Below are 13,039 nucleotides of genomic sequence, written 5' to 3'. Positions count from 1 at the left end.
AGAGAATAGTCCACCAACCAAGATTCAGCCAACAGCATCCTGTGACCACTGATGAAGGAGTAGAGGATGACCAACATAAACTGTGTAGCAAAAGTCTAAATTTGCATCTAAATTTATATCTACAAGGTGGACCAACAAGGTATGAGTGTCTAATAGAGTGGACACAGTATTTTAGCACCCCAGCAGCACTGCTGTGTCTGATCCACTCATACCAGCGCAACATGCACTAACACACCATCACCACGTGTGTGACACAGTAGTGCTGAGATTAATCCACCATCATTAGCCTTTGCAAGACGAATATGGCAAAAGGCCACAATATGCAAATGAGTCCTCTAACCAATCATAGCTCCAGATGAATGAGACTGAAGGTGAATCAAGATAATTATTTATCAAAAAAAATGATTCTGCTCAAAATAATGTTTGCCAATCTTTAAACATGTCACACTATAAGCAATATAATCACAATGCTATATTTTGTCCATATAATACGATGCTCATTCCCAAGTTTTACTCACGCTGGCTGCTGGTCTGTGAGACGTGCCTGTGTTCCCTCCTCTCTGCTCTGGCCGGTTTATATCCTCTCTCTCCGCAGCGACACTCCTTCTCCCGGCTGTCGTACGATCGCAGCCGCAAGCTCCTCACTCTCTTTCTGGAGGTGGCCTTCAGAGAGCCCTTACACTTCTGCATGCGCCACTTCCCCGTGATGTCCACCACACAGTGCCACTTCTGTTCGACACAAAAACACCACTGTATCAAACGAGCAAGCCTAAATTAGTGAGTCTAAATTAGTTTTAAATTAATTAGTAAATCAGTTTATTGCAGGATTCTGAACTTGACACAACCCCTATTGTCTAAAGTGGCCTTGTTGCACAGAACACAAAACCACATTAAGAAGTGCAACTAAGTTAAGAAGTGGCTAATGTTACTGTGTCTGTGCAGCAGTTACAAATGAACACACAGACCCAGACGGTGGCAACATTTGCATGGTAGGTGAGCCAACCAAGCCACCTGAGAGTCACTCATACACTTGATTTTACCAAGTGGCTCAGACATATATCCCATAAATATTACACAGAAATGCACGTATTCACTTGCAGTAATAATATAATATGCATGTATTTGTGTTATATAGAAATGCATACAGGTGTGAAAAAAGAAATCCATGAATTGTTTTATATATTCTCATCACTGGCAGGAAAATCTATCTGTAAAGTAACTTTACAGGAGGAAGGAAAAAGTAGCTATATTTAAAGCAACTGTATTCAGTCATTTTGGATGCTTTCTTTTGGTCTGTTCATCATGAAATTTTGACACAGTGTAAACAGCTGCTGGAATTTTCAAATAAAATCTTAAACAAACCTTAACCATAAAGAAATGCTTTTATTCTTTCAGTACTGAAAAATGAAGCATGGAATGTTTTCCTACAAAGTCAGTTCTCAAAAAATGAAAACACTCGTAATGGCGTACATACACAATGACAGATTCACACTGCTGTGTAAACCTACACACACACACAGATAGAGAGAGAGAGAGAGAGAGAGAGAGAGACACACACACAGATAGAGAGAGAGAGAGAGAGAGAGAGAGACAGAGAGACACAGATAGATAGAGAGAGAGAGAGAGAGAGAGAGAGAGAGAGAGAGAGAGACACACACACAGATAGAGAGAGAGAGAGAGAGAGAGAGAGAGAGAGAGAGAGAGAGAGAGAGAGAGAGAGAGAGAGAGAGAGAGAGAGAGAGAGAGAGAGAGAGACTGGCTCCAGTAGCTGCTGGTCAGTCAAAAGCAAACACATTCACAGCCAAACTCTGCAGGCCCGTGCTAACCTGCTATCACACACTCTCATACACACACTCTCTCTCACACACACACACTGCCCTCATTGACTTCTCTACAGGAAGTGGAGGAGGACAGCACTCATCAGGTGAAGTCTTGCATTACTGCTGTTTTTACAGAGCAGAACACATTCCTAACTGAAAGAGAGAGCGAGAGAGAGTGAGAGAGAGAGCGAGAAAGAGCGAGAGAGAGAGAGCGCGAGAGAGAGAGAGCGAGAGAGAGAGAGAAAGACAGCGTGAGAGAAAGACAGAGCGCGAGAGAGAGAAAGCGTGAGAGAAAGCGCGCGAGAGAGAAAGAGCGAGCAAGGGCGAGAGAGAGCGAGAGAGAGAGAACGAGAGTGAGAGAGTGAGAGAGAGAAAGAGCGTGAGAGAAAGACAGAGCGCGAGAGAGAGAGAAAGAGCAAGCAAGAGCGAGAGAGAGAGAACGAGAGCGAGCGAGAGAGCGAGCGCAAGAGACAGAATAGGGCGAGAAATGAGAGATACAGACAGATAAACAAAGTAGGTGAGAGGTAGAGAGTGCAAAATAAAGGTAAACAGACCTCTCTCTCTATTTTATATCATATTTTATATATACACACACACACACACACACACACACACACACACAAAACTGTAGCAGCTTTCAATCTGACACTGACACTGACCAAAAAGGTAAAACAAAACACAATTAAAATTAAGTCTTAGAAACGTATAACATTACACTGTTTCTTACTGGACTGCTTCAGAAATTATTTAAATATGATGCATTATAATCAGATATGAGAGTAGAGTCAGCATCTAGCAGGCCAAATTAAACATGATAGGCCATCTTGCGCTCTCTCTCTCTCTCTCTCTCATATATATATATATATATATATATATATATATATATATATTTGCAATATATATATATATATATATATATATTTGCAATATATATATATATATATATATATATATATATTTGCAATATATAGATAGACTATATATATTTAATTGCATACTGTTTTACCTTATTGGCTCCCAGCCCACCACAAACACCGCTCTTTTGCTCCACAAGACAAAACGTTTGGGCACCCCTGAGACAAAGTATGAGTGAAGGAGAGAAAGACTCTGCAAGCTCAGACTCGATCTCAGTGTCAGACTGAAAGCTGCTACAGTTTTGTCTACCGTCTTCACCCAGACCATGACTGAGTTTTCACTGAACGCATTTAGTCATAGATGTGAAAAAAAAAAGACATACACAGACACACATACACACACAGACACACACACTCAAATCCTGTATATCCAACAGCCTTCATTAAATAAATATTCATAGGTGAAATCACTTTGGCATTATAAAGAGACATTTATAAACAGCCTACTAACAGCCTAAACCTACTTAGCCTGCAGTAGTTTCGTACTGCCCATTCAACCTGAAGTTATGCTTTTGAATGAGACAATACAGGTCAGCTAATCAGAACACAGCTCATTTATATATTAGTCTCAATTCTTTTCTGCCCAGATTCAATGAAAATGAGCTGACACTTAACTCTTTCTTCAAAAACAGGCAAGAGCAGCTTTCCCTCACACCTATACAAGTGTGCACTTTGCTCATGCACGCATACACATAGTCCAAACCAGAAACTCTTTGTAGAAACCCTTTGTTTTTAATCAAATTCCCAGACTGAGCATTAGATGCAAACACTTAACTAAGCTCTAAAAGGTGCCTGGTTCACATTAGCACCGTCCTGGAAATCCAGGCTGCATTTTAATGCGACCTAAAATTGTAACAATTTGTATTGTTCAGCTCTAATTCAGTGCAGTGATGTGAAGTGTTAGGGGGCCAAGCACTCTGAGTGCTGCTTAACAGGCCAATGATGAAAGACGACTACAAGGGCATTAGCTGCTCTTACTAAGCACACCAATTTCTAATTACACCTCGATGACTGTAAACGGCAGCTTGAATTACAGCAGCTTGCCTCAAGGGACCACGCTGCACCAAACACTTGCCCCAGCCTTACTGGGATGTTCTGTATACAATATGTATACCAAAACAGGCTGTGAAGCCACATGGAACCATTTGAGTAAATGATGTCTTTTATGTGGGGACCATATGTTAAAAATAATGTGTGGTGTACCTGTCCTGGCTGTTCGCAGGCCGTCTGAAACTCGGCCTGTTGACACGCTTCTTGAACCTTCTTGTATTTGGGCAGACTGTTGGTGTGTGCTGGGCTCACGCTTCCTGTTGAATCTTCCTTCTTTCGTAGGATTTTGCTGGAAGGACAGAGAGGCTCAGTGAGCTGGACTACAGATCATTTTTTCATTATTTAGATGGTCTGGTTCAAACTTCACATTCAGGGTTCTCATAGTCTACCATCTGTAACAGATTTTAGTCTGCTCTATTTACTCACAACTTTTATTATCGTAATTAACAGTACACTGTATATGCATATTATATATAAATTGCACATAAAGGCTTCAGTCAAGATCACATAGAATTTGGTCAGACAACAGCCTGGATCAGACAGAATTTTGTCAAAGTACAGTCAGGCTCAGACAGAATTTTGTCAGACTACAGCCTGGATCGGACAGAATTTTGTTAGACTACAGCCTGGATGAGACGGAATTTTGTCAGACTACAGCCTGGATGAGACGGAATTTTGTCAGACTACAGCCTGGATCAGACAGAATTTTGTCAGACTACAGCCTGGATCAGACAGAATTTTGTCAGACTACAGCCTGGATCAGACAGAATTTTGTCAGACTACAGCCTGGATCAGACAGAATTTTGTCAGACTACAGCCTGGATCAGACAGAATTTTGTCAGACTACAGCCTGGATCAGACAGAATTTTGTCTGGATATAGTCACGTTCAGAAAGAATTTTGTCAGACCTACAATCAAATTAGGAATGAATGATTAGGAATCGCTGTAGTCAAGTTTACAATGAATTTTGTTGGGCTGCCTTTAAGTTCAGACAATTTTTGCCAGGTTATAGTTGGATTGGGGCACATTTTTGTTGAGCTCCAGTCATGTTTTGAATGAATTCTTTCAGACTGCAGTTCTAAACTTGGTGCAGAGGGTCATATCAGACTCGGGCAGAGAATGTTCTTGGGCTATGTCGTTTGACCTCTGTGCACTGGACTCTCCCTAAAGCCTCTTGCCACAGAAATAACTGCTTCTGTTTCCCACCACCAAATAAATCTGTCTCTTAGCGCTATTGTGCTGTATTTACTTTTTCGTCTGACCACGTCCAGGGTCGCTTTACATAGCTAAACAAAAAAAAACCCTGAATAATAAACAAACCATCAAGTTGTAAACCATGCCCTTAAGTGGCGAGCGGCCTGCTCTGAGGGGCATTTTATTACAGTAGATTAATGAAGTGGTTACAATACTAATCTCATGAGTCATAAAACAGGAACTGTCGTGGCAGCTTGCAAAACAGGTTGGATTAATAGCCCTTTCGGTATGAATACGTGGGCCACCATGGGTCTGATTTTACGTGCAGCAGTTATTTGGTCACGGGAGCAGCCGGCTCTGATCAGCAGCGCTTTATTGTTGTTCTGATGGAGGAAAAAACTCTCAAAGTTGCATGCAAACGTGCAATAAAGGCTGAACTACAGGAGCAAAGCCTTTGAGGAGCACTACTCCAGATTTTCGCTATGTATTGTTAATTTTTTTTTTAAAAACATCCTGAGTAACTTTTACAAGCTTTAAATGTCCACATCTAATTTAGACTGCGCAAACAAGTTAATGTACACCAGGGTTAGCTTGGTGCTAATGCATTATTAGAAATTTCATAGGAATGCTAGCAGAAATTAGCATAATAGTAGGTGTTTTTTTTCTCTCTTTCATTTGATTTGCATTCCTGGCCTGAACTCGGTGGTTGGGATAGTTTAGTATGTAACACCTCTGCCTTCTACACTGTAGACTGGGGTTCAATCCCCCACCAGGGCAAGCACCCTACACTATACCAATAAGGGTCCTTGGGCAAGACTCCTAACACCACCTTGGCCTACCTTTGTAAAATGATCATATTGTAAGTCGCTCTGGATAAGAGCGTCAGCCAAATGCCATAAATGTAAATGTAAATGTAACTGAAGCCCTAGCTCTCAATTACAGCTCACCATTGCATAAAAGCATGTCATGGTGAGAAACCACATAAGCAAGTCTATCAAGGTTACATAAGAACTTGACAAGGTTTAGACTTGTAGTTTGCATGATGCTAACTGATGCACACAAGCTTTCTACTTGTTAACTACATTAACCTCGTAATGCCAGTGCAAGACTGACACTGTTTGGACCCTGAACATGTCTTGGGTGAACTACAATGGCAAAAATGTGCAAATTACTTTTTTTTTTTTTTGCAAAAGAGTTCTTATGCAGTTATAGTGGTAATGTGGGCAGAGAATTGCCTTCAAGAGAGGTGAGCTGCAGGCTAAACACGATACCTCAGCAGCATTCCTCCCCGCACTCACAGAAACTCTGTGAAGCGTCTGAGCTATCGGGTGAAGACTTTCTTTCATTCCACAGGTAATGGCATATGGCTGCCGCCTAGGGGAGGGTTTGTTTACGTTGTGTGTGTCTACGTCCGCAGAGTTACTGTAACACATCTGACAGGCTGAGAAAGTGCAGCAAGCCAATTTAAGGTAATCGCCAGGACGTGCAGGGTGTGTTCACATAAGGAGCTTCACATTCCCAATAGCAAATATCTCCCTTTCCAAATATCATATTAATATGACAGAGTGCTTGTCATAAGAAAACCTCATAGGACCACTTCTTCAGTTATGTGAGCATTTTATAGTAAATGGACCAATAAAACTTCTGAAAAGAAAATCTTTCAAGCTCTAAACATTAACAGATGTTAAAGGGCCCATTTTATGTAAAAATCTGTACAGGCCAATTGTGGAATATAAGCTGCAAAATCTCTTAAATTCAGTGTAGTGATAAAACAAAAACAACACTTTTTATATATACAGTCGTTTGCAAAAATGTAAAACTCCATTTTATTAAATCAAATTATATTTTTATAAATTACAGTGAAAATGTAATTCATGGAGAACAACCTTGCGTATAACATTTTCCTTCAAATTGTAGTGCACAATTTCTGCTTATTTGAGCTTAACAAAATATAAAAGCTAAAATATGAAAAACTTTTACACACACCTCATTTTATGTTATCTGTTTTACAATATGTTACAAATACAGCAAATAAACTGTAACTATGCCTTAAAATTGTCTGTGGAGTATTTGTTCACATATTTTTGCATTAAAAAAAAAAAAAAAAAAAAAAAAAAAAAAAAAAAAATCAATAAAATGTCATTTCACCAGGGAGCCCAAACTTTTGCACACAACTGTATCTGCCCTTTCATCTCCGCCCACCCACACTGAAATTATAAGGAGTGTTTCAGCCTGGACTGCCTTTTGAACGAGGCACAATTCAAGACAGCCAATCAGAGCAGAACTCATCTACACACATCAGTCTTAAAGGCTGACAGGGCTGACAGGCTGTTTAATTGTAATGGATAAAGGCTGAACAATGGAAAATGAACTGTACGTCATAAGTGGACCTCAGGGGGGGGGGGAACAATGTAAGAAAAAATGTAGGATATGAATCCTTTAAGCACTTTTTTCCCCCTTTCTGATAAAGCTCTCATTTCAGAGATGTTTTCTTATGATACTGACTCTTAACTATACTATTGCTGTTGATGCAACACAGCATAAATGACTGAACAGAAACGAACGACATATTTACCCTCTCTCCACAAGGAATGTGTCCCTCCACACTTTAGGCTTCCGGTTTGGTTTAAATCTGCAAAATAAAATCCAGACCGCTTTATAGAATTCACATGGAATGCCCATCATATCAAAAGCTACTGTGCGTGACCTCTTACAGCAATTCATAATTTTAAAATAACATCTTCATTTATGAAACCTTTTTCCTCATAATCTATCGTGATTGCAGTCCCGAGAGACTTAGCGATCATAACTCTCGGCATACTGTACATACCAGAAAGCCTCCACAAACAGGTTCCAAATGCTCCACTGATTTCCCATCTAAATTCTAAATTGTGAAACATGGCGTTCCACATGTTTCCCCACCATATCCATTTTTTTACAAATCAGAAATGCTTTAAAGCAAGCATAAACTGCAAGTGATGTTTCTATCTACCTGTTGCCAGTCTTCTCCTGCTCCAAAAGCTTGAGGATGGACTTGCCATCCATATCAGGTGGAGTGTCCAGGCCAGCAATGTCCAAGATTGTAGGGGCCAGATCGATATTCAAGACAAGATGGTTGTTCCTGTTGTCAAAAAGAAATATCAAGTATACAAAATAAAATAAGAGCAATCAGATCATTCGTTAGACAAATACATTTTAAAATATAAGAATTTGCTCACACAAAGACAGACAGCATAAATCATACCATAGGAAACAACAACAACAACAAAGTTAGAAATAATAAGTTGCAAAGTTTCAAAAATGAGATACATTTTAGTAACAAAAAGACAACAGTAGAGAAAGTATGAAGTTTGTGTTAAGCTGCTTTCGCTTACCTGCTTCCAGGCTCCACATTCGGCCCCCTCACAAAGAATGGCACTCTAATATCAAAGTCATAAGGCATGGACTTTCCCTTAACCAGGCCAAATTGACCAATGTGATAGCCATGGTCTGCTGTGTAGATAATATAGGTGTTGTCCAGCTCCCCAGTGTCCACTAGTGTGTTGTATATCTGATGGCACACAAAAGGATTTTTTAATTAGAGATGCACTGAATTAATTTCCTGCTCCCATAACAACAGTGACATCGATATTATAGTAATGAGCTTTTGTTGACAGTGATACTGATCACTGATAATTTTACCTTTCACATTAAAAATGTAAACTGTAATCCGTATATAGATTGAGTGTGACATGCTAACCGCTAACGCTAGCTGCCCCATGTTCTTTAGGCTATATAGATGATTTAAGTAATGAAATCCATGTAATAGTGTTATGAAATTAAGATAAAAAGCAACTATAGTTTCAGAAAAAAAGGCAGTAATTAGATCACAGATACATTATCAAAACATTAAAAGCAGGATACATTCAAACCACTCTTGTACACAAAACACAGTTTTTCAGATGGCGAAAATCTGTTGTTGGTATAGAAACAACCAAGCTGACCAGACAGTTATGTCCCATCGTGTAATAAACATCTAAAGGATCAGTTTGTCCTGCGCGTTGCACAAAAGTCCAAATGTTATGTTATGTTGATTTCTTAAGTGGCAATAAGTTTACATGTCCTCTACAGAGACATTTTAGTGCATGATTACTGTTTATTTGCTTAATTTAATATACTAGAAAAATGGTCTGTGCAAAAATAATGGCACACTTCATATTTTATGGTTCATTTATGACAGTATGAGAACTAAAATTTCACTTAGAAAAACAAAAAACATGTAATTTGAGTGTTCAAACATTTGCATGTGACTCCATGGTGTGCAATGCCAAAGGTTTCAGCTCCTGAATAGTGTGTGAAAGCAGAAAATTAAGGAGCAAAGTAAGAGTCACTTTCACCTGTATATTGTTTTGCCAGACCTTTGTATGTGACCAACGTTTTGTTTTCTAAACTTGTGCTATTTTCTTGTTTGCCTTGTGCCAAGTTAAAGGTGTCTTGCAGAAATGTCTTTAATTTCATCGTTTTATATTTAAATGACATTAAAAAAAGTTTTGGGAAGTAAATCAGACAATGTTACTTACATTATGTTACAAAACATTTATTTATGCTATCCAACCTTCCACACTGTTAACATTTGCACTACCTTACAAGTTGCAATTACCAATGTATAGTCACTAACAATAAACTTCTCATTTATTCAAATGATATATGGGAAGGCTGATGTGTTGTGCACGCCTCCCTTTTTAATATATCTACTACATCCAATACATACATACACTGACCTTTTCCACTGAGTCATCCACAGACATTAAAGTCTGTAGCCTCTTCCTCTGCAAGAAGTTGGTGAACTCCATGTGGATGGGCTTCATGGGGCCGGTGTACTGCATGATCCAGTGCTTGTCCATGTTGGGTGCGTAGTTGTAGCTGGGGGTGCTGTTGAAATAGCAACAGGACATCTCTGTTCACTATGCACCTGTTTACCATTTCAGTGCCACAGGTGCACGTTTAGCTTAGCTGCTGTGTAATGCGTTTGACAGGCATCACTAACATATCACCCCACCCACTGTTTGTTCAAGAAAATCTACAAATTCTCCCAGCTAGGTGTTTTTTCAGCACCCGCCGTCCATCTCTCCTCACACCAGCCCGAGAGCACTGGCTCTCTTGGCTCGAGGAAATCATTTGAGGGTTGGCACATGCTTAAGAAAAATAATAAGCTCGCCCGGACTCCGGCGCCCAAAATAAAGTTTGTAACAAGCTCTGGAATGCAAACTCAATAAGTCACGCACATTTGAAGTGGGCAAAATGAAAATGTAGGTAAACAAGCAGACCATGGACTTGTTTTTCCACTCAGGGTTATAAGACGTTCCCCTTGTTCCTTCTACTCAAAGGACTTTAGCTGGTTTAGTTTTACCTGGAGAAGCTGTGTAATTTAAGTAATTACTGATGATGTCCAGCATGAATCTGGAGTGCATAGTTCTTTCAGCAAGTCAGTAATAATTGTGGAATGATTTTAACCCAGTATGAATAAATATTTACAGCTTGACAGTAATAATTATGGACTGAATCACCTTCTGTAACTGGCTAAATCTGGAGCTCCCTCAATATTAGCGGTTCTGTTCCAATTTGCCTCCCACTTACAGAATAGCAAAACCTAATAACAGACGCAGCCATGTTATTGCTATTGAGTCTGTCCTGTGGTGTAAGGCTTTGACCTTTTAATCTGAGCTATCTGTGGAAATATCTGTGGAAAAAATGACATTTAATTCCAAACCAATCCACCATGCACAATTCAACAAATCACTTTATGCAACCTCCTCTGTTAAAACGAATCCAGCTTCAGTGTGGCTTTTTTCAAAAATGATTTCAAGATGATCCCTCTCTCTGGTTTGGTTTTGTGAGGCAGGTTAGCTTATCTTATGTTTCTTTTCTTGTGCACCAACCGGCAGAATTTTATTTATACTGTAAGTCGTTATTCTACAACTTGTGTATCTGCATAAGCTGTCTTTTCACTTTTTGTACTAGCTTTGTAGATGGCTGCACAATACCCTTATTCCTGTATAACTAAAGCATTGCATAACTTGATGCCATTGTGATTTGTGACCTTCCTACCCTCATACCATCACATCTACACCACATGTTGCTACCTCTTTGCCCCCAGGCATAAACATTTGAAGGGGTTTGTAAAAGCAGGAAACCTTTGCCTGGAAACTTAAACCTTTAAACTGCAGTCTTATTGTTCAGTTTTTAATATTAGGACAATTATTGTTAAAGCAATAGAACACAGAAAAAGAAGGAAAAAAAATCACTGTATCATGTGATTTACTGGCGGGTAAAATACACAGTGGATAACTTAAGGTCAGACCAATAGTTAGCAGTAGTACAGAGACTATTATTGTTACTTAGCAATTAGAGGTCAATGAAATGGTGCAGCTATGGTGAAAATTTCAACCATTTCAACCAGACAGTGGTCAGAATTATCTGCTATTATACTCGGTAACTGTTGTAAATTAATCAGTAACTACTATGAATTATTCAGAAGCCACTATGAAACAAATTTTTGTAGCAAAGGAGGAGAAGAACTGAAGTGTGGGCCCTATACATACCAACCCTTGCAGTGGGCTTAATGAACTAACCAGTACCACAGAAGATTGACATAGTTTCAGTTAGCTTCTACCCTCTCCTTTTCAGGCCACCTTTTGTCCGCTTGCTGAACTTTTCAACCCAGCTAACACGGCACAAAAAGGTGGCCGTCTCTTCGCTGTGTGAGAGGAGGTAGGAATGTAGAGGTCAGAAGAGTAAAGCAAGCTGGATTTGACAGGGGTCGCATCTGACACCTGCCACGCTAACTATGGAGGGATTGAATCACAGCCTGCCACGGGACATTTAGCTCTACGCTCAAAACACTAAGTCACTGCAAGGAAATGCTAACGTTTACTGTCATTATGAAAATGGACAGATGGGCATAACAGTCCCTCCACCTAAAACCAAGCACAAAGAGCTCCGAAAATACGCTGGAAATATTTTGGGCGTGAGGAATGCTAATAGGATTAACATCAACGCCATGTGCCTTTGCCCTTCAATGTGTAAACACCCAAGTGATTAACTACCACACTACTTCACATTAGCGTAGCATCAATGCATTTCAGACTGGGTGCTGTTATGGTTACGAGCCAATGAAAAATATCCAAGCTATTTAGTTTTTCAAGCTAGAGCTGTCACAAATTAGCAGCATTGGCACTTGACCAATGACCACATCGGGGTCACTTATTCCCATTATGCTTTTGATGGATGAACCGTGATGGTGCCCCAATTTACGTTTGGCACCACACAGGGTGAAAGTTCAATTTGATTCAATTTGAATGCATTTGTGTAGCGCAACAGATGCAATCACAGACAACCTTCCAGAAATGTGGGAGCAGCACTCCCATGAGCATGGCAGGAACAGCGTGAGGAGGAATCTCTGAAAGGAATCAAAACGAGAATACATCCTCCTCTAGAGCCAGCTGCACCAACAGGGCTTTCGCCTGGTTGTTAAATTAACATTTTGTGTACCACTAAGTTGAAAGATCAATGAAAAAGGTATCCAATTTCTTTCAGGCATCATATAAGACAGAAAACCAATCCAAAAAAACGATGGATAAATGATAAAAGACTGAGGCTAAGATTAAGTGAGAAGCCTCAATAAACAGATACATGCAGATGACATACATGAAATACAATTCAAGCGGCAACTGCAACGTCAGAAACCTCCGTATATTCATTCCAGTATCACACTTTTGCCTGCCAGCTGTCTCCGTGCTCATTTGGCAAAACCCGCCAAGCAAGATTCTCAGCAATACGACAATATGCCAGTCATCATGAACCCAGGGGCCTCCCTGATCTATTCACAAGTGTGAGCTCATGCTAAAAATATATTAATAACGTCACAAAGGGTGTTTGGAGAGCAAAACAATGCATTCCACACACCCCAGAACGCACGGCAGTGAATGGACGATCTGATTGATATGTCAAGGGTCAGGAAGTCCTGCCAGAGGAGAATCTGAATAATAGGGGAAAAACAACAGGGCAAACGTGACTGAATAG

At 39.9% G+C, this 13,039-nt stretch overlaps 1 protein-coding gene across 7 annotated transcripts in view; it reads right to left on the bottom strand.

Moving 5' to 3' along the window:
- Positions 1-13,039, bottom strand: part of sulf1 (sulfatase 1) — a 69,950-nt gene that overhangs the window by 16,639 nt on the left and 40,272 nt on the right. For all 7 annotated transcript variants that reach the window (XM_017717776.2, XM_017717786.2, XM_017717794.2 and 4 more), the window contains exons 6-11: positions 9,739-9,889; positions 8,353-8,528; positions 7,971-8,099; positions 7,554-7,610; positions 3,938-4,073; positions 519-729 (exon numbers count right to left, since the gene is read on the bottom strand). In XM_017717776.2, coding sequence (XP_017573265.1) covers positions 519-729; positions 3,938-4,073; positions 7,554-7,610; positions 7,971-8,099; positions 8,353-8,528; positions 9,739-9,889 — 860 coding nt within the window. The remainder of the gene's footprint in view (positions 1-518; positions 730-3,937; positions 4,074-7,553; positions 7,611-7,970; positions 8,100-8,352; positions 8,529-9,738; positions 9,890-13,039) is intronic.

The sequence above is a fragment of the Pygocentrus nattereri genome, chromosome 24 (genome assembly GCF_015220715.1).
Source record: "Pygocentrus nattereri isolate fPygNat1 chromosome 24, fPygNat1.pri, whole genome shotgun sequence".
Lineage (NCBI taxonomy): Eukaryota > Metazoa > Chordata > Actinopteri > Characiformes > Serrasalmidae > Pygocentrus > Pygocentrus nattereri.
The sequence above is the reverse complement of the archived record's forward strand: the minus strand, read 5'-3'. Positions and strand labels throughout refer to the sequence as shown.